The following is a 27,834-nucleotide window of genomic DNA, read 5'->3' on the forward strand; positions in this document are numbered from 1 at the left end:
CAGGCAGGAACACCAACTTGCTATCTGTTCTCTAGCCTTAATTTGCTTCTTTGTATGGCAACCATTCACATCTTACCAACCTGCCAATTTCAGATATCATGGCAACCCTAATCACATACAGCACATCGTTATTCTTTTAGCATAAATTACAGGATATTTCACTTGCTTCTGTGCTTTCATTTCCCAACTGCTCAAGACTCAGCTTCATAAAGTCACTCACCTCTCCCCTTAAGGCAGAGCATTAGCCTTAACTATGGTTACGGAGTCACACACACTACAAACTGCAACCCTCGTTTAAAAATCATCTTCAAACTCTGGTTTTCCAACTGTGTTCGACAAATTCTCTCTATTCTCCCTCAGTCGTACACATTTAGAAGAAACTTGAAGTGGAACAGTAATAGCCCTGTAGTACTTTGCTAGGAAGATTACAGCAAAGAACAGGGATAAAAAATCGAACTAATCAGTGTATCTACCAATATAGTTTCACTGTCCATAAGGAGCCATGAAGAATATGCCTAAGGAAACTGGCAATTTACCATGTTTGCCAGAACTTGTTTTTGCAAATTTCTCTTATGGCATAAAGGTAATGTGTATATATGTGATTCTGTACAGAATTCTGAAATCCAAGTGTTTGATATAATGAAAACTTCATAGTATTATAAAAAATTAATCTCTTTATTAACCAAAATTAAACATTAAAGTCAAAAGATTCACAAGTTTACTATCACACATAGTTTATGTTCAGTCCTGGCTCTTCCAGGGTGCTGCCGCCAATTCCTATGCTCTTCTGCTTACATTCATAGTTATTATTCTGTCAGTACTATCAAATTCTCTGATATTTCTCAAAACAATTTGTCTCCGATTTAGAATTCTGGACCTCTCCATTTATTTTATTGAATACATATTTTAGTACATATTTAGTAATGATTAGCTAAGAATCCAGATTCATTTAGACAAAAGCAACATAAGGCCTGCATGTTTTCTAATAAAGCAGATTGAGCTGTAGGACCAGCTTTAAAGCAAGTAAGAATTTTAGCAAGTATAGTGTAAAGTTCACAAATCAAAGAAAAACTTGCAATGGAATAGCCAACAGTTGGGTAAACTATTTTGTTTCACATATAAGGCACCTTTGCTCTAAAACAAGGAACACCACAGCAAGGGTAAATAGGCTGAAAACTCTGCACCTTTTCTCTTTTCCCCTCAAATCCATGCATGAGTGTCCATAAAGAGGGAGTCTCCAAATGCACCCTTCATTTTGAAGTAGTGACTCTTCTTAAATTTAGTAATATTTCTGTAATTGAATTGGGTTGTAAATTAGAGGTTGTACTCAACTCCCATTCTTGTAAGATGGTTTAACCCTGTGGCTAAAAGGTTGATTTAGAAAATGAAGGTCTAGGCAAGCCACTGTGTAGTACAGATAAGAATACTGATTTATCACATAAGTTGGTTTTAACAGATAAATAAGAATGTGTGTGAAGCACACTGAATATTTTAAAACACTATATAATTGGTAAGTATTTTTGTCAGGTGTGGGAGCCTGGCATTCTCGTCTTGCCAGCAGCAAGAAAGTTAAGGATAAATATTGTAATATCTGTTTCTTAAACAAAATTAACTTAACCTCAGTGAAATAAATACTCACATTTATAGGTGAATGTAAAATACCAGGACGTCAAATCATGGAACAAACGTGGTGTCCTCTAAAAGCTGTTTCCATTTCCAGGACACAGTTAAGATTTTTGTTCTCTGTGCCATTTTATTTTAATTCAACTGCAGCTTCTTTCCTGAACACCCTTTATATACTCTATCATAAAAAGAGCCATTTACACTGTACATAAAAATATTTTCTGTAGGAGAAAAGTTACCAAAAATAATGCCAAATCGTATGCACATTTTTCTTTAAAATATAAGTGGAATTTGATTTACTTTTGGATATTGCCTGTTCTAATATGGCTGTATAGTAATGAAAAGGAGAAGGAATAGGGGACAGACCATCAATAACATAATATTTCAAGAATGCAGTACAAATGAAATAAAGCACTTGAACTTAACCAATGTCAAGGATCAAAAGAAATGCTATTTTACATATTACGTAATACTTATCAGAATACAGACTCCAATGACCTTGAAACCTGTGGCTTGCCTTTTCCCTTTCTGTCTTTCTCATTCTTGGAACATATTTTGCTACTGGCAGAAGATGCTGTCAAGCAAAACACTGAAAAATTGGTATCATTTCATAGCCAGTAAGCGCAGCACTGATACTAAATATTTTATGATTTGGTTTCACAAGTTCTTTTTCTCTCTTCTCCTTCCTTGCAGGTTTGATTGTTGCAACACTGGCAATATGCTGGCTGCCGAATCAAGTTCGAAGGATCATGATGGCTGCTAGGCCCAAGCGAGACTGGACCATCTCCTATTTCAGGGCATATATTATCCTTCTCCCCATAGCAGATATCTTCTTTTACCTTAGTTCTGTGGTGAACCCGCTCCTATACAACGTTTCCTCCCAGAACTTCCGGAAGGTATTTCTTCAAGTCCTTCGCTGTCGCCTGTCATTAGAACATGCCAACAAACAGAAGTACTTGGCAACTAGTTTAAACTCTGTAGCCAACAGCAACCATTCCAAACGCCCATTGATCTTCATATCATCCAGGCGGAAGTCTTCCACTAAGACGGCTCAGAAGGTTTCCTTAAATATTCTTCAGAATGAGGCTGAGATTGACTCTAGTTTACCAAAACTGAGTCCCGAGTCATTGGAGCTCAATGTGAAAACAATGCCTCCGGAGACCAGCACAGATCCAAGCCTTGTTAACCAGAATGGCATTTGTGAACATGAGCAGTAAATACTCATAAAGAAAAGTTATAGGATACACAATATGCTAACGGGGGAAGCAATAAAGGAAAACAAAACAAAACAAAACAAAAAAGGTTATACAGCCAACAAGTTGTACCCTTCAAGTTCAAGTGCTAATTTCAATAGACTACTTTCCAATACATGATAGTGCTTTTATACGGATGACTGTTGATTTTTTTTCTATGTTTCATTTTGTTTTAAAGTGCATACTGGAAAATCAGACAACTAGATCTATTCAGTAAATAATGAAGTTGTTGAGACTTTTTCAGATAAAACTCCTCTTTTCTTTTGGGAAAGCAAACAACAACATTACAATGGAAACCAGCTGTGCCTTTGAAAGAAGCGACACAGGAATAATGATGCCAACAAAGAAATCTTCCCTCAGAGTTTAGCAATGTGCGGGTGATAAAAATGGCAAGCTAGAGAGCAGCATGGTTGTTAATACTCCTGCCCTAGGCATGGTGCCAGAGTTTCCCCGCTTCTTTGGCCTGGGCCCATTACAAAGTGGAGTATTGCAACAGCTTATACAAACAGAGTTTATCTTCCCTGGAGTACAGAAAGTCTGGTATCCAGCAGAGGTCATGAGGCAAGCTGCAGAGGATGCACAGGACTTGCGATACAGGATCCCTGTGACACAGAACAAAAGTTGATTTTAGTCTAATATGAACAAATATGCTTTCTACTGTCTATTAGCACTTTCTATCTGAAGGGACTGTCAAACGTTCACATGACGACTCTGACTGTCAGTGCATGCCAGGAGATTTAGCCTACTATTACTTATTGTGCTTAAATAGGAAAAATAAAGCTTAAGTAAAATGGCATTACTCTTAAAAGCTGCCATCCCCTCCAACCCCCATAAAGCTGAGAAAATTGGAGGGGAAAATGTGTGTTGTCACAGGGCACTTAAAACTCTTTAAAGGTTTAAGATATGAAAATTTAATTTGACACAATGGAAAAAGTGTTGCATGATTTTTAAAAGGATCCATGGCTTGTTTTACATTTTAGATTTTCTTCAGTATTTCTGTTTAAAAAAACAAACAAACAAAAAACCTAAGCTGTGAAAAAGCTCATGGGGAAACACAGCAGAACACTGTACATTGCACTGGAAGAAAAGATTAGAAAAATCTCTTTCTTATAACTATGCTATCACCATATGAAGCGGGATACACTCTTATTAAATATATATTTTGAAGGTTCGTTTTAAAAGTTCTGGTGGTTATAAAATGAACTGTACTTCAATGCACACACATATAGAAACATACACAAAGTGAACTGTGGTTATATTCTGCACCCAGCTGTCATATGACCTCAAAATTTCTTCTTTCATGTGATCTGACAGAAATTCAGCTTTGGGCTGGATACATAAATAATACCGCTATCAAACACTAACATTATATGCTTCACATTCTCAATTTGCTTTGGGGATTTCTGGAAGTAAGCTTCATAGTTAATTTAAAACAATTCTTTCCTTTTTAGGTAAAACCTATGTTGATCATGCTCTCTGTACTGGGGAGAGAATTAAACATGGATGAAACATAAAAAATGCATTTGCTATTTTCAGGGAATTAAGATAAATAAATCTTTTCAAAAATATACTGTATGTTCAAGCAAAAATGTACAGAACAGTAGCTTGTATTGATATTGTGTTGATAGTCATTTCTCACTGATATACCTTTGGTGATATGTAACGATTTAACTGTCTCCTATCTAATCCACTATTCACTGCTGAGTACCATTTTAGGGCTAGAAAAACATAAATGTTTTATCTGAGATGACCATACATTTGATTAGAAACTGCATTAGGAATACCAATAAAGGTACTTATATGCAAATATTTGCAATATTAATAATTAGGAATTTGCAAACTGAGGCAGTTAATCTCTGGAATATTGCATTCCCCAGCCGCACTCTTGAATGAGCCAGTCCAAGCATTGGGGTGATTCAGCTTACCCTGTTCTGGGAGAAAACAGAATGTTGCACAGATAACCACTGAATTTTGCAAATAAAAACGGGTTCCTTACCTGTAACTGAACTTCTGTGAATAGTCATCTGTGAATCCATGCACATGGATTACGTGCCTTTTCAAGACCTTTTTAGAATATTCTACAGCTTACAGAATTTCTTGGTGGGAGCCCCACATCTCATACATAGCCCATTTGATTAGACATGGCTCCCACTGAACCCTTCAATTGCTGAGACTGATACAATGAATCCAGAGAAATCCTGAGGTCAACCAGCACCTTGTGGTGTTGGGGGGCAGGTTGTGTGAATTCACAGATGATTACTCAGGTTACTGATAAGTAAACAGTTTTTCCTCAATTTGGTCTCTCTAATTCACACGCATCTATCTGGAAAGGGTTTGGTGCTTCAAAGATGACTAAAGAAAAGACTATTCTTTCATTTTTCTGAGAACAGAGTTCCAGGCAATAACTCTGGATCAAAGTAAAAATCTTATCTAGAGGAACCACAGAACTGGAGAGGGCATGTTTGCTTAGCTAGCTTGTAACAAAGACTGGTAACTGCAGCAATTGGAAAAATGTTGAGGAGGAAGACTCAGCTGAGCCCATTGAAAGCTCTTTGAACACTGATGGAATGGTGTGATTTCACACTCAGCATGGAAGGGTCGGGGGAAATGGAAGGCATTTCCATTCCTAAATGGAATGCAGAGACAGACCTTCAGAAAAATGATACTGATATCTGAGTGAAGGATGTCTGTTAAGAATTAAAAAAAAACAGATTTCAATGTTAAGTAAAAACTTTGTTCCCTTGCCTGCTGAGCTAAAATAACTTCTATTATGAAGGTATGTGTCAGAAGAGGAGATCTATTTCTTATTTATTAATTTGATTCCTAAGGCTGCCCAAGTGCAAAGTGATTCAAGGTGGCATGCAAAGTGGCTTAAAAAGATATCAGCATAACAATAGAAGAAACCAAAATAATAACATGTCAAAATGTGCAGACAAAACTCTCAGTCGCACTATACTCCATCACAAAACACCCCAGCACAGTGGCTACCAGAACAGCCAAGGTTTTATAGGTTTCCTAAATGACAGCTGGGCCAGATCCATGCAGACCTCAGGTTTTATGCTGTATTAGAAGGCAGGTATTGACAGAAAAAACATGACCCACAAGATGACATGTTATACATGGGACCCAGAGCATGCCAACCCTATTCACCTTGTAGGATGGGCAGTAACAACTGAAGTAAGGAGGTTGGAATATGCCCAGTCCTTAAGCCATGAAGGGATTTACAGATCTCTTGAACTGTACCTGGAAGCCAACTAGCAACCAGTGTAGCTCATGATATGAATGGTTCAAACATCAGGATGAGAGAGACAAGGAAAGTTTCCACACAGATATTAGAGGAGATAGTAGCCCTTCAAAGAGCATTTTACAAAATTACAAAACAATGTAAACACCATCCGCTGGAGAGTAGAAGAAAAAAAAAAACAGCTGCAAGGTATTGAAGAAGGCTGAAACGTCGTCTTCTTGCATAGTTTCCTAAAGTTCTCTTCTTAGCTGAGAAGGAGGCTTTTGTGGAATGAACCCTTTCTGAAGAAAAGCATATCTAGTTTCTGATCTGAGTGTCAGGTGACATAATAGCTGAACCAATGGAGGAGACAACAGAGATATAGTCTTTACTCCTGGATACATCTGACTGAATTTGGCATAATGGTGAACTGGGCGGAGCCCTGTAACTGAGGGTAGTTGGAAAAGCATGGGATTGAGAAACAAACAAGACAGAAACTCTAACTTTGAGAGAAGAGAAGGCGGCAATGGAAGATTAGAGCTCATCTGCAAAGGTCATTCCAAAGGGGAAAATGGAAGATGTGGAGGGTGCAAAAAAGTGATGCTGAAGGAACCTAACAGTGATGGGATGTTTCTTGGGAACAATGACTGTAATTAGGTGGTTAGCCATGTGTTGGAATGAAAGATGAGAAGAATATGAGACTGAGGGCCAGAACAAGTAGTGGTTAGTATTACAGTGTTTCAGGAAGTCTATGGGGTTGCCAGGACTGCGGGAAGCCTGAGGATAATGATCAAAATCCAATGCCCATCCTAGAAAAGAGTGATGGATGCTAAAGCAATACAAGAGCACAAGAAAGTGGAAAAGGAGTTTCCAGAAGGCAACATGATTGGCTTTGGCCCCCAAAATCTCAAGATAGTGGGAGACCACCCTATCCCAGATATCTGAGTGAGGAGAGATGATAAGCAGAATGAGATTTTGACTGAGCTCTATCACGTGTTTTCCTTTCAAAACTGCATCTTGGATCTGAAGGAAGCCCAAAGGATAGTGGATGGCATAAACTGGCAAACCTGGCACTGACACACCAGTAGAATCAAAGATGGAGATTGGCAGAATGAAAAAGCTGCAGCTATAGGGCCATATGAAAAGCCTAGCATGCAAGACTTGGCTCCTCTTTTTCTTTTTTGCTCTGAAAAGAGTGAGTCTTTTAGCAGGTTTTATATGTACATTGAATTATTTTCTTGGTGCTGATGGTAAAATTGCAGAAATCTTGGGATTGACTGATTTATTATATCAACTTAAAGAGCCACCCATCTTGCAATCAGGATTCTGGGCAGCGAACAGAAAATTATTGGCAAAAGGAGATCTAAAATGTTCTTGAGGCTGGACATAAGAGGCACCTGGTAACTTTTGAGACATGGTGAGAATTTTGGAAAAAGACCATAATAGTCTCAGAATTGGCTGCTCTAAGAGTTTGCTCCCTAGGAGTGGCTTGTAAGTTAGAGGGGGATGTCCACGGAATCTGTTTTGTTGCCACCTGGCAAGGCTTACAAGAGTACCAATAGAAGAGAATATATGTAGCTCAGGGTTGAACTGTGGATCCTTTGGGGTTCTCTGAGCTTGGTTGTTTTCTTGCAGACATTTCATTACCTGACCAGGTAACATCTTCAGTGCTAGAAGGGAGTGGGGTTTGCTCTCTATTTATATGCAGTAGTCTGCCTTGCCAGTGTTGGAGGGAGGATTGTTTTTTTCCTTGGTAGTTCCTAGATTAGGCTGTTGTTTACTGCTTGACTGTTTGTCTGAGTTGGTAGTTCCTTGATTAGAGTGTTGTTTACTGCTTGATTGTTTGTCTGGTGTTAATCCCTGCTTATCAGGGTGTTGATTGCTGGCTCGGAGGTGTTCTGGTCTTTTTGTTTCCTTTTTATTGTCTTTTTTGAATGGTGGCATAAATGTTGTTTATCTCTATGCTCCTGTTGATGGCTGATCCAAAAGGCACAGGAATGGGAAGAAAGACAGCAGCCTGACTTACGAAACACATAAAAGTAATGAAATGGCATTAAAATTAAGCAAACTAAAACAGAAGAAAAAGAATTCAAAAAGACTATGCTATTGCTGTAGGGGCTGAAAAGAAACTGAAGGGATTCAGTCAAAGTCACTGCCTGTTATGTCTGCTATGCATGGAACTCCTGCCAAGGAATTCTGTAAGTTCTGGATGGTTCCCGGTGGGTTTTGCACAGACACATAATCCATGTGTGTGAATCAGGGAGATGCCAGGGAAGACCTATCAATAACTCAAATAAGTACCTTGACAGAATAATCAACCTCGAAAGCTAGTGGTGAAGCTAACACATGGGGACACTGCTATGTAAAGGTAACTTAGGGATTGTTGCCACTGGCTAAGTTTTCTGGTTTGAAATTTTTCAGAATGATTATTTTTAAAATCAGTTTTCTTCATGTATCTTCCTAGCTATGAAGATACATACACATATATAAATACACCAACTTTACCTCCATGACTTTTTCAATTGTTTTCTTAGTGTAGTTAGAATAACTTTTCCTACCTTTTTCACCACATGGAGCATATGAAGACTAAGTTCATTCTTATATAGCCAATTAGAATGATTCATTGCTTAAAAAATTAATTATGTTAAAATGAAGAAAGTTAATGATTTTAATTGCCTGGCCCTTTTTCTTCTTTATTTAAGATATATTTAGAATAAAATAAAAAATTCTTATATTTAAATTATAACTTTTAAGTAGTTCTATTTGCATTTTTTGTTTTCTGGGTGAGGTATCTTTTTTCTTTAGTAATTTAAAATAGGGGTTTTTTTCCCTTATCTTTTTTTCCTCTTTATATAGTTTGTTTTATATAACAAATCTATAAATTTATTATAAGTATATAATAATGTTATAATAATTTTAAACTATTTAAACTTTTATGCAATATTAATACAATCACACAGCTATTTAGTTTGTTTAGATATGCTATCAAAAAGTAATTGTTATGTTTTTTAACAGTTAATTGTAATTTTAAAAAATTAATACAATTATATTTTTAAAAACAACAACGATAGAGCACACACATTCACACCTGAATGATTCTAGCAGCTTTTGGAATCGCTTCTGCACCAATTGGCAACAGCCTGTATATGTGTGGGGGAGAGATGGAGCCTGTGACTGCATTTTCAGCATCCTGATCTGCTGGTCAGGTGTCCTTGACAGAAGCCTCCAATTTTCTCATTCCTGGCTATAAATACCACCTATCTGGATTGCTGTAATTTATACAGGCCCAGACTTCCCTGGAGGATGGATATTGCCTGCACAAGTGGGGGACTGTTAAAACTTCTCAAACAGGAGAACGGTCTCTGATCAAAGTGACAGTAAACATGATTTTGCTGGAACTGTGTTGCTCAGATCTATATTCATCTAAGCTGGAAGAGGTGCCTTTTACCAACCCCTTTCTTTAGACTATTCAAAAAAAGCTTTTATGGGATGACATGCAGACAGAAGTAATGTTTCTCCTTCCCATCCACCTGGACTGAGTCTTCTGTGCAAGGAAGAAACTCTTCCACTTGCAGAAGGTGAAATTCAGGACCAAGTGAGTTCTGAAAAGGATCATTCGGAGATGGTGATTTCTATGCTATAGCTCCGGCAGGTTCCTTGTGGGAATCCATGTATTTTTATTTGTCTTCCTTCTTCTTGCCCTTTTCCCCTTTATCCCCTACTCCTTTTTAAAGTTCTTTTCTGAGTTTGTCTCTCTAATGGTGTTTTTGAAATACTTGTTTCCTTTTTAAAAGATCCATTTGGCATTTTGTTTTTTGTTTTATGTTTCATATATTTTTATGTATGCTTCAGTCAAATAAAAGTACAGTGGTACCTCGGGTCACGAACGCTTCTGTTCACGACCAATTCACGAACAGCACCGTTCGCAAAATTTTGCTTCCGTTCACGAACGCCGGATCGGGTGACGAACAGGATCCGCGGCCATTTTCCCTCCCATGACACGTGGTCGTGGCTTCCTGTAGGGAGGGGGACTCTCCCTCTAAGCAATAACCGCCTCCCCACCCGCCTTCCTGTCCTCCACGCCAGAAGTCGCGTCAAGCAAGGTTAGCGTTCTCTCTCTTTGTACTGTATTTTGTGTCATATTTTTGTGGTTTAAAAAAAAAATACATATGGTTCAGAACGGATTAACCATATTTACATTGAACCTTATGGGAAAATTTGATTCGTGTCGCGACCAATTCGGGTTGCGACCAGAGTCACAGAACAAATTAAGTTCGTGAACCGAGGTACCACTGTATTTTTACTTTATCCTTGTCCCACAGAAATGTTGGCTTTTGTATAAACAGTTTTTATATTTGTATCAAATTTGGTGATTTCCTTGTTGTTAAAAGCCTTAGATGTCCTTCCAAGAAGAGAAGGATTATAAGTAAACTTGGTGATTCAACATCTGAAATTGCTATTTTTTCTTTAAACAAGAAAGGCACATTTTCCCACAAAAAAAGAATTTTCTAGGAGATGGAAAGGGCAAACATATGAGTGGTAACTCCAGATAGTAACTTTGATTAATAAATCTTCCAAATTTGTGGCACAAATTGATTCAAAAGGGTTTTTTTTTTTTAGGTTGATAATTAGTTGCATGTATAGGGCAGCCCTTATTAATTACCATGGTTCTACTAAAGATCACTCCGATATTTCACATAGATATTTTGCTCATATTTTTGGTTTCGCGGTTGATCAGATTATTATGGCTGCATAATGGGGTTGTTTTGCTGCAGGTGGAAAAAACACTGGAATGGTGGAGTTTATATTTTTGGAGCATATTTCGTTTAAATACAGTTTTCCTTCCAATGATGTTGATTGGATTAAAATGTGGTAGTCTCATTTGTTAGCTTGCATTATAATAAATTAAATTATATCTTTACCCATTAGAATATGACATGAAACTCAACAAGGATATTTACTTTCTTTTCTTTTATATAATTTGACTTTGGAACCATTGGTCTGTGTTACCAAGGTAATCCAAAGACATTTTAGGCATCCAGGTAGCTGGTGTGGAACATAAATGAACGTTACATACCAAATATATTCTGTGTTTTATTCATAATTATCAGTATCCTTTATCTAAATCTATAGATCTAGTACAACAACTTGCTAATCTTTAAGGCTATTTTATTCACTGGGATAAGTCTAAATGGTTCTAAAGTTTCTGTGGATACAGGAAGGTATAAACTAGGCAGATAGGTTACATTTAAAGCAGTTGTCTCTGCAGGTATCTGGGCAGCAAATCATACTAGTTTTTATAGGTCAAAACCTCTATGAATTCAACCCCAAACCCTATGGTAACCAGTGCAGAGCCTGAAGCACTGATAAATAATAGCTCTCACTTATCAACAGGCAGGCTACTGCATCATACACTAACAGCAACTTCTGAGTAGTCCTCAATGCCAGCTCCATGTAAACATACAGAAGAGGACAAGGATAGAAGATACTGTAGCCAGAGTCTCTTTGTCCAAGAGAGGATGCAATTGTCACACCAGCTGTGGCTGGGCAAAGGACCCTTTAGCCATGGCCTCCACCTGCCTAGCTTAGCAGTGGCCATGAATCTAGAATTATACCCAAGTTGCAGATTCACTACACCATATGTCAGGCCTAGCCCAAGAACAATGGTGAAACAGTCCAGTTGAGTTCAGATCCTTTATTTGCTTACACCATATAGACAGAATCTTGCCAGACTAAATCTGTACTACTGCAACTAGTGGATATACCCTGGGAGATTCCAGGGAGTGGCTATCCTAAACCTCTTATGCTTCCCATGCTCCCCCTGCAGACTGTGTTGTCTTTTGTCTCCTTTCCCTTCATGGAAATGCACCCCCTCTCTCCTGATAGCCTTGCTCTCTGTTGCTGTCCACCACATCACCTCCCCCTTCATAGATACATTCCATCACACCATCCACCAGAATGACCAGTGCCCTGGTCCCATGCTCTGGTCTGAAATGTGACTGAAAAGGCTTTCAATAATTCATTTCCTCATTTCTGCAGTTGGAACCCCCACCACTATCTCAGGAACTTTCCTGTCATATGGAGGATGGAGACTGGACAACTGTTACCCAGCATGGCTGGATCTACTGAACGCCTCTACAGGAGGGATCGTATCACTATCTTTTTCAAGTGCCAGGCATCACCCCCCCGCCAAAAAAAACCATCTCCCAGTTTCCCTGATCCAGCCAGTCACACACTCACTGGCTTCCCATAGGACTTAGATGCAACAGCAATCTAAGTCTCAAGACAGCAATGATCTTACTACCTAGAACCTCATCCACTTTCTCAGAAACCACAAGCTAAAGTGAATCCCATATAATGTAATGGTTGATTCCCAAACTGAAACCATTTAGAAGCAGTCTTGCCAAGTGCTCTGGCTACCTCTTCCAAAGGTCCACTGGGCACCTGAAACTGTCTCCAAGATTTCTGGAAAAATGCCCAAGTGCTTTTGAAACCCAAAAGAATCCATAAAGTGCTTATAAAAATCAATGAGGCAGACCATCTTAATGGGTCCACTCACCCTGCACAGAGGTGACTAACCACAAGCAAATCAGCAATATCTTCCATTTTCAGATCACACGTTCAGATCAGCATTAACATGTGAATGTGAAGATCAAGTCTAATGTATGATCACCTGCGTCAGTGGGTGATTACCTGTGTGAGAGATTATGTGAGACAAGCTCATGGTTGCCACTGAAGTCATGAACTCCCAGGGCCTGGAAAGTGAAATTCCCCAACACCAAGAGTCAGAGAAACTGCAAAACCAGCCTTACAATGAGGTCCAGGAGGGGACACTTCCATAAAGCTAGGTGGGCAATACACAAGCAGAATCCCTAACTTGTTCCTATAGCCTAAGGTCACTTAAAGACATTTACACATCACTACCTTTTGAGTAGGGCACCTGTTCACCTTCAATCTGCTCCTGAGGATTATTGCATTCATCTGCCCCTCCTTGTGGGCATTACAGCTGGTACAGGACCAAAAATCGAGAAGAGCAAATTTCTGTGAGGACAGTATTACTGCCTTTTCCCAACAAGATTCTGAAATACATTCCAGGCCCATGCATTCATCCACAAACAAATCATGAACAAAATTATTATGAATTGAGCTAGCATTTACCAGCAGAAGTCTGAGATAATAGCCACCAGCAATCCAGTCACCTGCACCATCAATTATTATTTTGACTTTACAATTTAGGCCTGAGACATCAGCCGTATCCAAAACTCCAAAACTATTAATACTGTTGAGAAAATATTTGAAAATTCCCAAACTACAGTTAATATCTATTTACAACTGAGAAGTAGTACTGAGATAGATATGGGAAACCTGTAGCTAGCATGGAACAATGAGTTGGAATATATTTTTTCTTCCAAAATCAATGGTCTAAGTTTTAAAGAACATTAAATTCATATCCTATGATATCTAGATGTGACTAATCCAACAAAATATTCCTTTTATGTTTGGAGACACAACCCAGAGAAAGTATAGTAACCACAGGGTTTCAACCTCTGTATGTTGGAAGTGAAATATTTTGTAGGGGACAGTGACTCAAATATTTTTAGGTTTGTTCTACAGCGGTATTATTGGTTTAACATTCATAAGGTTAATAGGATGTTGGAAAAAGAAATATAAGCTAAAGACGTGAATATGTTAAATAATCTCTCTAAATATAATGAACTTTGGATTTACCACGCATCAGCTGCAGCTAAAAAGTACTGTTTTACACCAGTAGTCAGACTCTACCATGCCTGATTAAAACCCTAGAAGGAAAACATGTTCACATTCTGTATCCGAACTGGTGGTGGAAAATCCAATCAATGTTTCTCTGTGCAATAAAGATTTAATCTGTTGTTAAAAATCTGAACTTTATTTATATACACCCACATATATAACACACATACACACACATATTTATGTGCATATATGAACATTCACACATAGACATACAATTCAACATGTATTTTTTTATCAAGTTTTCTTTATTTTTGTATTTTCTTCATTTTTTATTTCTGCATTTGATCATTGTTTTTCCTCCTGTTTATGGATTAAAACCAAAAAAAGAATGAAAAGAATTGTGGACTTTTCTAATTTTGATATTGCCACATTTTTATTACTTTTGTCATTTTCTAAAAGAATGTTTGCATTGATTGTATCATTCTCACAGTGTCACTGATGTAGGATGAGTGATAATTAAATAAACAAATGATTGTAAAATCATTGTTAATGAACAGAATACACAGAAACAGTAACATAAATCACAATTTTTGTGTTTCAGAGAGAAAAATATCATTCTGTGATTACTAGGATTCCCTGTATTTTGAATTTGCACTGCCTGGTCATGATACTTATCTATGTCCTAATCAAGAACAATGTAACCCGCAATTACCTTGGAATGAGCCAAAGAGAATATAGGAAGATTTATTTCTGTATAAGCATGCAGAGCTGTGCTATTGTAATGGCCAGTTATGACATCATTGGAAATCTAGAATATTCTACTAAAGTACTTGTATTTTTAGGGAATCGGATAGATATAGGATGTCTAACTCCCCAAATTCCCTGGCATCTACTCTGGACAATCACCACTGATTGTGTGGGCTGGAACATCAGAAAACCCACTGAGGTTTTCAGATTGAAGAAGGCAACCTTAGACTATTATAATTATTATAAGAGGAATATAACTGAATTCTAGGTTCCATACCAATCCTTTTAATGAACTGGATATTCTATTCTAAAGAAACCCCTGTGTATACTGTATTTCATTTGCAGTTGTCATTCTTCTGCATTGTTTCAATAATTCTGCTATGTATTATTAATACAATTTACTACCTGCATATTAGTAATTTGTAGTACTGTAATTTGGGTATCCCATTTTTGGTAAACTTGATACAAATGATACTTATTATTTCCCCTTTCTTTTACCTATTTCACTGATGAAAGCCAGTTGTGTTATAAAATGGTGATAAAATGCTTCACTGTGAATGTATGCTTTAGATATACAGATTTGCAATCTGTGTTTTATGAGATTAAATGTCACAAAGCAGTTACCATTCATGTTATCTTCCAGCTACAGAATGTGGAACCTTCATTATTCTTTAACGAAGCCCAACGAACTACACAGAATCCCAGCATATGCAAGTCCAGCTGACAACATTCTACTACATTCCATTCTTTTCTGTCAATAATTTTTTGGGGCATGTAATAAATTCTTTCTATTACCTTTTGGTAGAGTCTACAACAGAGTTGATATTTCAGGACTCTTGGAAATATATACCTATATCTATATCTATTTGTCAATATGCCTGGCAGCTAAGAAGTAAAATGCTTCATCGAATATACAAAGCTGATTCCTTCTGATGTTGTTAAACAATCTTTTCCTCAAATAAAAGCTCCAATGGCACAGTAATTCTCAAATAATTTTTTTCACTAAAATACTTACACAATATGAATACCACCAAAACAAATAAAAACAAAATAAAAATTTAAATGTTTCCCATGTATCTGTAGCACAAGCTTTGTTCTTGCATTTTGGGGCTAATATTCGTATGAATCATACTACAATCTTAACACAGAAAAGTCAAAACTACTTGCTATAGCAGGCTCTCCAAAATTGTCCCCACACTTTGGTCGTCTGCTGTCTTGGTCATGTTAAGTCAAACCATCTGTTACATTCACAGTAGTTTTTTAGCAGGTCTGTAGGCAGATTACTAATTAATAATGATCTTTCTCATAACAATACCCTTATATGATTTATAACTTTTCAATGTTATTCCTATTTGCTCATAAAGACAAGATTGAATACCCTTGGGTGTAAACTGATAAAGGCTTTTCAGCTCATTTCTGATAACAGCCTTGTAAATGGGCCCATTTATCTTTCTTTTCCAACTTTCATAATTTTTCCTGTTCTTATGGAACTCTGAAAGTCCATTTGTTTTAAAGCAAATTGTTTAAATTAAAGCAATTGTTTAAATTGATAAACGTTGCTATCTGATGTATACATTACCTATTATTTCCACCATGTACTGTTTTCCTTACTCTTTTAATCTACATGCTGTTTTCAAATGTGTCAACCAGATTTTTCTCTGGCCTGCAAAATCTGCAGTGTGATCAGATTAGTTCATGCATATGAAAAGTGTGCAAGAACCATATCGTCGTCCTCATAGAACAACCTTCTTGTAAGTTGATGAGTTTTGACTTTAATTGCTTTTAATCTTAAATAACTATTCTCCTAAAATGGTACCTTTGCTCCACTAAACTTGTAATACAGATTTAAAATTGTGCATTCATTCGGTTTACAGAGTTCTTTATGTGAAGAAACTGTTAATATCTCCACAATGAAGTGTCCTGTTTAGTCACCTTACCGATATTTTGATCCATTCAATTATATTAAGTATCTTGAACGGGGTCAGTGCACTGCATGTACCTCCTAGTTGTTGGGGGACAACAAAGGAATAGAGGAACATGAGCATGCTTGGGGAACAATAAGGTTTTGGTTGCACTTGTGGCAAACTGTCCAACAAGTTCCAAAATCTGACCGTTTTTGTAGTCTTATTCTTAGCAAAGAATGCTGCATGTGGCTGATGACCTTGTTTAATCTTGCTATATCTTATTAAAAAGTGTTATGTGAAAGTTTAAATTGACCTAAGCCATGGTGGAAAGCAGAGGTCAATATTCATATATCCATCTTGTGACAACTAGATTTAGTTCAATTTCTTGTTTTAATTTTTTCCCTCAGTTTCTGCATTTAATATATTTTCCTCACTAGTTGTTCTTCTTCTTGTGCAGTTTACATATTCCATGAAAGGTACATATGTATTTATGTCAAATAGGCAAAAAAGTACAGCAAATTCTTACATAATGACAAGATATGATTTACAAGGCTATATTCCAGTAGCAATTCTCTAATATCTAGGCATTTTCTCTTTTTTTAATATTTGGAGCTTCTTTGTCTTATTGACTATATTTGCCTCCATACCTGAGGTAATTCTCACAAAGGATACTTGTATCATTCTTAGTCATTTGAAAAAAGTAAATGCTATAACATTCTCCAACGAAATTCAAAGCATATTAGTACAGTGGTACCTGTACTTATGAACTTAATCCGTTCCGTGACTCTGATCGCAAGTCGAGTTGGTCGCAAGTTGAAGTAAATTTTCCCATAAGGTTCAATGTAATTACCGTTAATCTGTTCCGGCGTCCACGGACCATGCATCAGGGGTGGAAAAATGGCCGCGGACCATGTGGAACGGGCGGAAAATGGCCGCGGACCACGTGGAACGGGTGGAAAAATGGCTGCGGACCACGTGGAATGGGCAGAAAATGGCTGCGGACCACATGGCAGGGGCAGAAAAATGGCCGCGGACCACGTGGAACGGGCGGAAAATGGCCGCAGATCCAGTTCGTAAGTTGAGACGAGTTCGTAAGTAGAGGTAAATTGTTGGGGCCAGAGCTGGTCGTATCTTGAAAAATTCGTAAGTAGGGGCGTTCGTAAGTAGAGGTACCACTGTATTTGTGTGCAACATATAAAACAATATTTATCTTAAGCCACTAAAATGAAATAAGTGAAGTTTCACTTAACAGCTGAATGTTTCTAATAATTCTAGCCTATGTACAAAAATTATTAAATAATTTGTTTTTGCAGGAAATACAGGTAGTCCTCAAGTTACAATCATTCATTGACTGTTCGAAGTTATGACAGTGCTGAAAAAATGGACTTACGACTAGTCCCCAAAGTTACAGCCATTGCAGCACCCCTGCAGTCACGTGATTGCGATCTGGGTGCTTGGCAACCCATTCGCACTTATGACCAATTGCCAAGCACCCCGCAATCACATGATTGCCACTTGCAACCTTCCCTGCTGGCTTCCCACAAGCAAAGTCAATGAGGAAACTGACAGGGAAGGTCACAAGTTGCTTGGATAAGTCTCCCCGATCCACCCTGGTCTTCCTTCGCTTGCATGCACTGCACCCTCCTTCCCCCCACACACACACTGCACTCTCCTTCTGCCCTCGCTCACTTGTACCATGCCCTTCCCTTGCTCACACCAGCACCCTCCTCCCTTCACTCACTTGCACACACACACCCCGTGCCCTCACTCGCACCAGCACCCTCCTTCCCTCTTCGCCCCCTTAATGTTGTGCTGTGGCTCTGGGGCTTTGCAGGAAGGAGAAAGCCTCATGAATGGCTAGCAACTTCCAATGTGAGCTGTAGAGTGCACCAGAAGTGACCCTGGAGAGTCCTCAAGCAAGCAAAGGAGGGCACGATGTGTCCATGAGAGCAGAGGGGGAAGGAGGGCATGGCGCTTGCGAGCAAGCAAAGGGGGAAGGAGGACACTGGTGCATGTGAGCAAGTGAAGAGGGAAGGAGGGCCAAAAAAGGCCCTTAGCCGCAGCATGGCAAGCAGCCCCAGAGCTGTGCGGTTCTCAGGCTGCTTGCTGCCTCCCAAGGCAGGATGCAGGGCAGCCAAAAGGGCAGAGATGGAGGGAGATAGGTGGCGGGGAGTTGGAAGCAGTTCCTTACCTTATTGAGGCTCAAGGGTGGGAGGGACCAAGCCCAGAAAGTGGAGTGGTTCGTTGGCTAATGACTGGTGGAATTTGCTTAAGGACAGCAATGGGGAGCGCCCGGACTGTCGTTGCTAAGCAATGTGGTCATGTGACATCTCACTTTAAGACTGCATCACTTAGTGACATAAATTCTGGTCCCAACTGTGGTCGTAAGTTGAGGACTACCTGTATTTTGATTTGATAAAATACCCTATTCCCTCCAGGCAGAACTGTTAGGGCTGATTCAAAGTAATCTTGTTGTTCATACATTGGTGACAATGTTAAATTGCTGATTAAAGTATCAAATACAGTATGGAATAAATGAGACACGTATCTTCATAGTGGGTATAAACAGTGAATAACCTCCAAGATACAACAAGATTTCTTTTTTTTTTCTGATGGAGGCCTATATTAAGCAGTGTGAAATGAGTTTCCTTTTATTTTAAAATGCTCCTAAAATATGCAATTAGACATAATACATATTATTATAGACTAATTGATCTAATAGAATTCTTCTCCCAAAACATTACAGGTAACCCTCACTTCTACCATAATTGGGACCAGCAACTCCATCGCTAAGCGATGCAGTCATTAAGTGAGATATTGCAAGACTGTGACGGACTCATGACCTCACTTCCACCATGGTCATTAAGCAAGACATCACATGACTGCAGCTTATGATTTTACTGCCGGCTTCTCCATTGACTCTGCTTGTTGGAAGCCACCTAATTAAGTGCACTAATGGCAATTACCTGACTACAGGATGCTGCAATGGTCATACATGCTCACTGGTTGCAAAGCACCTGAATCTTGATCATGTGACCGCAGGGACGCTGCAACGATTATAAGTACAAGGACCAGTCATAAAGCCACTTTTCAACACCATCATAACTTAAATGGTCGCTGAACAGGGCAGTCATTAAATGAGGACTACCTGTAATTAATTCCATATGGTTGTGCTAGACACTACTTTTCCAAATTCTATAGGAAGCCTAAGAAGAAATCATCAGAAAATGTCATTCGGATTCATTTTTCTAGGCATGAGTCTCCACTGTCTTTGGCTTGTCCCTTCATTGGAAGAAACTCTTATTTATACAAACCAAAAGCATTTCTATTTTTGTACTTTTCCCCAGTCCTCATTCCATCTGTTGATCTTCATACTTTTGAAAAGCCAGTTTCAATGGTGCATGTAGGAGAAATTGCCTCCTATCCATGGTTTCCTCCAGCTCTGCAGGGGTGGCCCAAGACATTTTGCTGCCTGAGGTAAACACTAAATTATGTTCCTTATATTAATATAAAAAGACATCACCCAGGATAAATTATTTCACACCTCAGCCAAAAAAACCCAAGCACACCCTTCACTCCCCTAATATGGAAACCTATCAAAATACCTCAAAAACTTGCCTATTACTTTAATGACAGGGTATTCAGGAAATGTGACCTTCCTTCCTTCCTTCCTTCCTTCCTTCCTTCCTTCCTTCCTTCCTTCCTTCCTTCCTTCCTTCCTTCCTTCCTTCCTCCCTCCCTCCCTCCCTCCCTCCCTCCCTCCCGCATTGTCTGGAATCTGGACATGGGGGGAAAAATCCCAATGACAGTTTTAGCTCAGTGGTGAAGGAGAGACAGGCAGGGATACCACGGTTTCATCATCTAGTATTAGTGGAATGATAGCTTTCTCTTGTGAGCTGAAGCGGTTTAAGCACAAATAACAGACAAAGAATCAAAGTGGGAATCATGAACGAGAAAAATCTTAAAGCAGTAGAAATGGCACTTTCCAAACTCTGCAGCAGGCATTAAAAAAAAAAAATCAAAAACCTTCCAAGAAATAAGCATCAAACACCCTCCAAACAACTACCCAGAGTTCCTGGGAGTCTGGCGGCATGATGATGATGATGATGATGATGATGATGATGGCAAAAGTGATTCTGATCTGCTGTCTTCTCCCATTTCTTGGTTGAAGCAGCCTGAAACTTGGGATGACATTTTATCCAAATTAGCATTAACCATGGTTAATGCTAAGTAGGATTGATCTCATTGCTAATTGATAGTAATTCAGATTGTTATGAAAAACAAGCTGGTTAGCTCCAGAACAGTTCTAATCTTACACTACAAAATATATCATGCAACTGAGGTGGAATCTACAAGGAATACTAAAGCCCATCACAAACTCCTGAGCTTCAAGACGGGAAATATATTTGCAGAGGGCAGGCATAAATTCATGGTAGATCTTCCCTTATCATTGTAGCCTCTGCAGATAGTAGCCTTCCAATATTATTTTTTTGGGGGGTGGGGAGGAGGCATAATGCTTCCAGGTCTTTTTGACAATGTTATTAGCAATAATAGAACTATAAAAATTCTGTCCCTTTGATGCTTTGGGCTTAGTGGTAGATGAGAGCGTTCAGATAGTTGCCCAAGGATCCAAGCAGTAAAGTGGAAATGATTGTTGCCGTTCAATCCACTTCTTCATGATAATATGCTTGGTCAGGAAAGAAGAGGGTAATGCATATATCTCAGTAGGTCATTTGAAACTGTGATGGAATTTACTCGTTTATATGTGAAACTTGAGCCACACTTTATTCACCTATAAGCTTAGAATTGTGAACTATTCAGAAAGCGGCCTTCGGGCACCATATTCTATCACCATATATACCTTTACAACAGATCCAAGAAATGGAAAAAACATAAAAAGCTATTGTCCATATCCTGGTGAGAAATTAAAGTCACTCAGCCAGAAATGGCAACTTCCTTTACAATAATCCATCGTTTTGGGGGATGGGAGGTTATTTTTGTTTTAAATCATAAACTACTTCAAGTCAACTTCTAGCTCAACCACTGTTTCACTGTTTTTAAAAGTACTAAAAATGCAATTTATTACAAGCTTTCCATGGTTCCACCTTACCTAATGCACTTAATTTAGCTCATCTCCTGCATCCTTTGTAGTGTTACAGGCAACCATAAGATGGGACGCAATTTATTAAGAGCAGAACATGCCCTACAGCTTTCGCATCTGAAAACACTTCCTGAATGGTAAGATATCTGGGGCGCCGAATTTACAGCATATAGTGGAAGTTAATGATATATATCATAATTCTTTTGTTCTTATACAATCCCATCCACTGAAAGATACTGCTTTCTTCCTGCTCTTAAGTCTGACCAATATTATTGACTATCCACTAATTCATGTTTACTTGCGATCTCTGTAATCAGTTAATTTTAAATATATTAAAACAGGGATACCCTAATTTCTCCAAATAAATGAAATATTAACATATTCTGTGAAACAGAACACAAAAACTATGACATATAGATTTTTCACTCAATAAGTAAAAAATATGCTGCTTTCCTTAGGATTCAATGTTTCTTCTAGTGGAAGCTTCTGTGTTCGGCAAATGCAGCAGTATCACTGCATCTGCATTGTGAAAAAATATATATAGAAAATTATGCTTCTCAAGGGTAAAAAAAGGATGTTTCTTGACCAGTGATATGTGCATTCCTGGAAGTACACAGAAGTAGCCGAGAGGGGATGCAATTTCACTCTTCAAATTAGGATAGAGCCATGAGAAAACAGAGGGGAGCAGAGGTGGTGGGAAAAGTGGAGAAGATGTTGCAATGGGACTGGGGATATTCTAATTCAAGCCCACTCTCCATCACGGAAGCTCAGGGGAAGATTTTGAGCCAGATTTCTCTGTCAGACCAACCTACTACAGGTAGTCCTCGCTTAACAATGCTAATTGGGACTGGAAACTCTGTCATTAAGCAATGTGGTCATAAGATGAAAAACCACATGACGACACCACTTAGCAACAGCATTTCCGGTTACCGTTGAGAACTGCACAGATTGTTAAATGAGGACCTCATGTGATCATGACTTGCAACTTCCTGCTAGCTTCCCCATTGACTTTGCTTGTCAGATGCTGGCAGGGAAGGTTGCAAATTTCAATCACAAGATTGCGGGACACTGTGACGTTGTAATCGTGAGCAGATGCCAAGTGCCCGGATTGCGATCACATGACCGCAGGTATGCTGTGATAGCCGTAAGTACAAGGACCAGTCGTAACTAACACTTGTTCAGTGCTGTCGTAAGTTCAAATGGTTGCTGAATGAGTGATTGTTAAATGAGGACCACCTGTATGCAGGTTTTTGTTGAGGAGAAACACTGGAGAAGGAAATGCCACACATGCTTCCTGGAAGACAGGTGGGAGATCAACCAAATAAGTAAACACATCATCTCAGCTGAGTATGCTGAGGCGAAGGAAATGGAGCACCTCAGCAGAGTTATGTCCTAGAATCTGGGATTGGAATAGCCTCCCTAAAGGTTGGAGGTTAGGAACCAAGAACAAACAAAATAATATTTTAATGTAGTTAGCTTTCTTTCATTATTTATATTTTATTTTTTGTGGTTTGTTTGGGCATTGAAAAGACTGTTTCCACAGCAGCAAATCCTAGTTAGCTCTCATCATTACTTTACATTTTTGATGGCACTGTCAGCAATATGATTGTGGCTTTTTTAATGTCCTTCAAACTTACCCTGATAAATATAGTAACCAAATGGATATAAACTTTTATGAAAAAGTGGGTCGTTTCTAGATTGGTGAGACCCAAGTTCTTTGATAAATAGTTTGGTGGAGTTTAAGATACAAAACCACAGAAATAAGGCTAAACTTAATGCAACAGCTGTAAATAAAAGGATGTGAGAGATTATTATTAGGTAGATTTATACCCCACCTTTTACTGACAACTCAAGGTGGTTTACATGAGTATCTTCATTTCTTTTATCTCAAAAACAGCCTTATAGGTTGGGCTGAAAGTGACTGTACCAGGGAGTTTTCATGACTGAGGTTGGACTTGTAACAGGGTCTGCTCCAAAACTTCACCTATTTGTAAAGATTCATTTCTTCTTAGCTATTGATACTTATTATATGTATACCTGGAAAATTTTAGAAATGGCATTTATTATTCAGAAGTTTACCATGTTTCCTAACACAAGAGTTCTAGTTTCCTAACAAGTCCTGTTTGAAGGACTTAATTGGTCATACTTTATTTGCATTGGAGGATTTTTTTATCCTGCCTTTCTTATTTTTATTAATAACTCAAGGTGGCAAACATACCTAATACTCCTTCCTGCTCCTAATTTCCCCATAACAACAACTCTGTAAGGTGGGTTGGGTTGGCCCAAAGTCACCCAGCCAGCTTTCACGCCTAAGGCGGGACTAAAACCAGGTTTCTAGCCTGGTGCCTTAACCACTAGACCACAAACTGAAAATGGTGATTAAAAACTAACCAAATTTAGAACATCTTATTTGCATATTGAAGGAATAAAATTTCAGTTGATTTTAATGACAAAAAAGGAATTCAGCCATATAGCCTGTTTTCCCCAGTATGGTGTCTGGAACCCCAAATTTATCCACAAGACCTGCCAAACTCCTTAACTCACCAGATAAAACTTTTTATTATTATTTTTAAAGGAAATAAACACACCATTCTTCATCATTGTCTTATTTTCAAGAATGCTTTTAGGTCACAGCAGCTTTTTAAAGACCATACAAATGAAGGGCCACCACAGCCCAGTGCTTTCTTTGAATGCCATGAATTTCTTTCAGGATTAACTTCTGGAAAACTACAAGACCCTCCTTAGAACAGCCAGATCAGTGTTGTCTGGAAGGAAAACTGAACGCTCTGTGACTGTCTAGAACAATATGTTCCTGGAGTGGTAAGTTTTGCATGTACAGTGGTACCTCTAGTTACGAACGCCCCTCCTTACGAATTTTTCGAGATACGACCAGCTCCGGCCCCAAAAATTTACCTCGACTTGCAAACTCGCCTCGACTTACAAACCGGATCCACGGCCATTTTCTGCCCGTTCCACGTGGTCCGCGGCCATTTTCCCGCCCGTGCCACGTGGTCCGCGGCCATTTTCCGCCTGTGCCACGTGGTCCGCGGCCATTTTCCGCCTGTGCCACGTGGTCCGCGGCCATTTTCCCGCCTGTTCCACGTGGTCCGCGGCCGTTTTTCCGCCCTGCTGCGTGGTCCGCGGCCGTTTTTCCGTCCTGCTGCGTGGTCCGCGGCCGTTTTTCCGTCCTGCTGCGTGGTCCGCGGCCATTTTCCGCCCCTGACATGTGGTCCGCGGCGTTTTTTCTGCCCGACACATGGTCCGCAGCCATTTTTCCGCCCTGGCGTGTGGTCCACGGCCATTTTTCCACCCCTGATGTGTGGTGGGCGGACGCCAGAACGGATTAATGGTAATTACACTGAACCTTATGGGAAAATTTGCCTTGTGTTGCGACCAATTCAAGTTGCAACCAGAGTCACAGAACGGATTAAATTTGTAACTCGAGGTTCCACTGTACCTTATGTGGAGTTTTTTAATTCTTCTGATTTTTAAGTAAAAACAATGCATCAGTATAAGATGAACTAAGTTTATAAATATGGCAGTGAAAGATAGTTTGAACAACTGGAGTAGAAAACATGAGAATGTAGTCTTAAAACCACACTACAAATGTTTGGAAACATTATTTCTAAAAGCAATCTATTTAAATCCCTTGAGGTAGGATATTATCTCATGTTTGCTTTCTTTCTCCACATTCATATGATACAGGTAATTTTTTTATGGCCACTAGTAAATTCTGACAAATCCTCAATAGATAAGGTTTGCAATCTATGCTGGACTAAGGATAATATTTTATAGTGATGACAATAATTAATTTCCAGTAAGCAATGTTTTCTGAAGCTGTTTCTTTCAATAAATCATAATTAACATATATGAACTTGAGAGAAGAAATGCTTTTCTTATCCTTCAAAACTATCATTTAACATGTCCAAAAGTTGCCATTAAGTTTAAGTTCTTTGTCTTTATCAGGTTTATCATTTCACTAACAGAGACAACTTTTTTGTACTGTTAATACCTACTTTTGAAATACAAGCTCTGAAATCAAATGATCAAACTCATCTTCAAAATTTCAGTATCAATCAATGATTTTTTTTTTTTACTATTATTAAAACACACAATTCTAAATAATTTTTTCTGAGTAGATCCCATTTTGATTCAAGATGAGTTACAGTATATCCAATCATAATATATCTGATTAGAGTTACAATATATATGTGCAATCTATCCCAAATCAATATGCTAATGTTTTTATGGTATTTTTATGGTTGTGATGTTTTGAAAATGATTCAGAAGGAGTGCTTCAAAGTTTGCACAAGCACAGTAGTTCTCTACTGTTCATTAAAGCAGCCATGTTTTCCCCCTTCAGGTTCTGTATGAGCCTGCAAAATAAGGTGGCAGCTTCATTGAATTTAATTATTAATGTTAGTGTGACTTTTAAAGCAGCTACATCTTTTTTTTTAACCCCATGAAGTAGTCTGAAAAAAAAAACTAGACTACTGGAACGAGTAACAGAGAGATGCTGTGATTTATGAGTTCTGAAAGATTTCTTCAGAATAACCTTCAAAGTACGTGCAATCCAAGGTTTTTGGGGTGGTGGGTGACATGTTTACCAAAGGAAAGAAACATTTGCACTTTTAAAATTGCTGTGACAGGATTTTAATTCATAAACTCTAGGCCTTCTAGTTTATAACTCTGACATACGGCATGGGTATATCTTTATAAACAAAGTTGGTGAGAGAATCAAAGAACAGAGGTACCATTTCATCCAGCTTAACTCTGCTGTACAATATCCTTATACTAGAAATAAGCAACCTGATGCCATGCTGTTCAATGCGCCTGAGGATAGTTCCCTTGCTGCCATCCAGTTCCTATCCCTTTAGAGACCAAGTTATAGCATAAAGATTGCTATAGCATTTGGTTAAGCTTAAATGAGGAATTGGCATGTTGCAAGGTAAAGCACTAGCTTTCAGCATCAAATTCATTTTCCATGTATCTAGCATTTAAGCATATAAAATGTTAGGTGACCAGAGTCTAACACTTTGTTTTAAAAGGTCATTAACTACACACACACACACACGAAGGCTAACTTCCCCCACAGAGGGAAGCAATGTCAGTAGTCTGCCTTCTAGTAAACAGGTCTCACACTCAGGACCTATGTGCCACAAGTGTTCTTCCATTTTCTGTGGCCTACAACAGTGCTTTGAGTAGTAGAGGGCAGGGTAGTGAAGGGCACTTGCTTCTGCACATGGCAAGAAAAAAAGCTGCTGGAGGTAAGGGTGGCAGCTTGGCTGTCTCAGCTAGCACTGGCCCTCCTTTGGGCTGGCAGAGGTCACGGTGCCACGTCCAGGCAAGGCACACGCTGCATTCCTGGTTCTGCATTGGCATGTTTTCATGAGTGGAGCTGGGATCTGTTTCCTTAACACAACTCCTCCCTGCTGTGCTGTGGCTTTGGAGTGTCAAGATGGCTCCACCGCCCCAGCAAAGCAGTAAGCTGGAGAATGGCTGCATTCCTGTTTCTCTTTTAGGGCACTATCATAGCTGGGGTCTGCCTTTAATCGGGGTTGGGGTGTGGGGCAGGAAACAGTTCTCTTTTGCAGTACAGCTTTGCTGTCTGATAAATTTGTTTGGTGACATGCTGTGATGGTCTTCATTTTTGACATGCTGGAGACTTCTGTGGCTGGGTATATGGGACTTCAGTGTTGCAGCCTTCAGGCTAGTCCTCATCAGGTGTTTATGGCAATTTGAGTTTGTGACTTACCATACCCAGATTATGAGAGTATACCCACCATGTTCTCAGAATTCTATATGCATACAAATGATTGACTATCGCTGCATCAATGTGCATGAATAATCTATAAATTAATACTTAAATGCCTAAAATGATGTCCAGTTTTGCAAAAAATGCTGAAAACATTTTGGGAAATTAAAATGGAATAACATATGAAATCAGTCAGGACTGGAAATCACCAGTTCCCTTTTGATTTCAGGACTAAAAAGAGTCAATTGTAAACAATCCTTTGACAGACACACAATACGCGGCCCTCTGATGTTATATCTCACTCTATGGCTTTCCCTCACTGCTTGTATTCTTGGCACAACTTCTTCTGTTGTTTGACCTAATTGTAACTACATCATTCAAGAAATTCTGACTTATATCCCTCTGAGCTTGTCATCAAATCTTGACTATTTAAAGTCCATCTTAATTTTTTTTAAAAAAGAGTTTATGCTGCATTTTTGTTTCTCAAGTTTACCTACCAAGGTTCCCGTCCCCAT

General features: G+C 38.8%; 2 protein-coding genes across 4 annotated transcripts in view; one reads left to right on the forward strand and one right to left on the reverse strand.

Moving 5' to 3' along the window:
* GPR39 (G protein-coupled receptor 39) overlaps window positions 1–2,922 on the forward strand; it is a 137,636-nt gene extending 134,714 nt beyond the window's left edge. For all 3 annotated transcript variants that reach the window (XM_025174399.2, XM_015890147.3, XM_088146489.1), the window contains one exon: window positions 2,317–2,922. In XM_025174399.2, the coding sequence (XP_025030167.1) occupies window positions 2,317–2,840 (524 nt within the window). In that variant the 3' untranslated portion in view covers window positions 2,841–2,922. The remainder of the gene's footprint in view (window positions 1–2,316) is intronic.
* Window positions 2,923–3,239: 317 nt separating this feature from the next.
* Window positions 3,240–27,834, reverse strand: part of LYPD1 (LY6/PLAUR domain containing 1) — a 32,451-nt gene continuing 7,856 nt past the window's right edge. Inside the window, exon 3 of the mRNA XM_007421817.4 lies at window positions 3,240–3,478. Within this exon, the coding sequence (XP_007421879.1) occupies window positions 3,240–3,478 (239 nt within the window). The remainder of the gene's footprint in view (window positions 3,479–27,834) is intronic.

Source organism: Python bivittatus, unplaced genomic scaffold, assembly GCF_059951505.1.
Source record: "Python bivittatus isolate LINGU-HERP-01145 unplaced genomic scaffold, Pbiv_v1 ctg000480_np1212, whole genome shotgun sequence".
NCBI lineage: Eukaryota > Metazoa > Chordata > Lepidosauria > Squamata > Pythonidae > Python > Python bivittatus.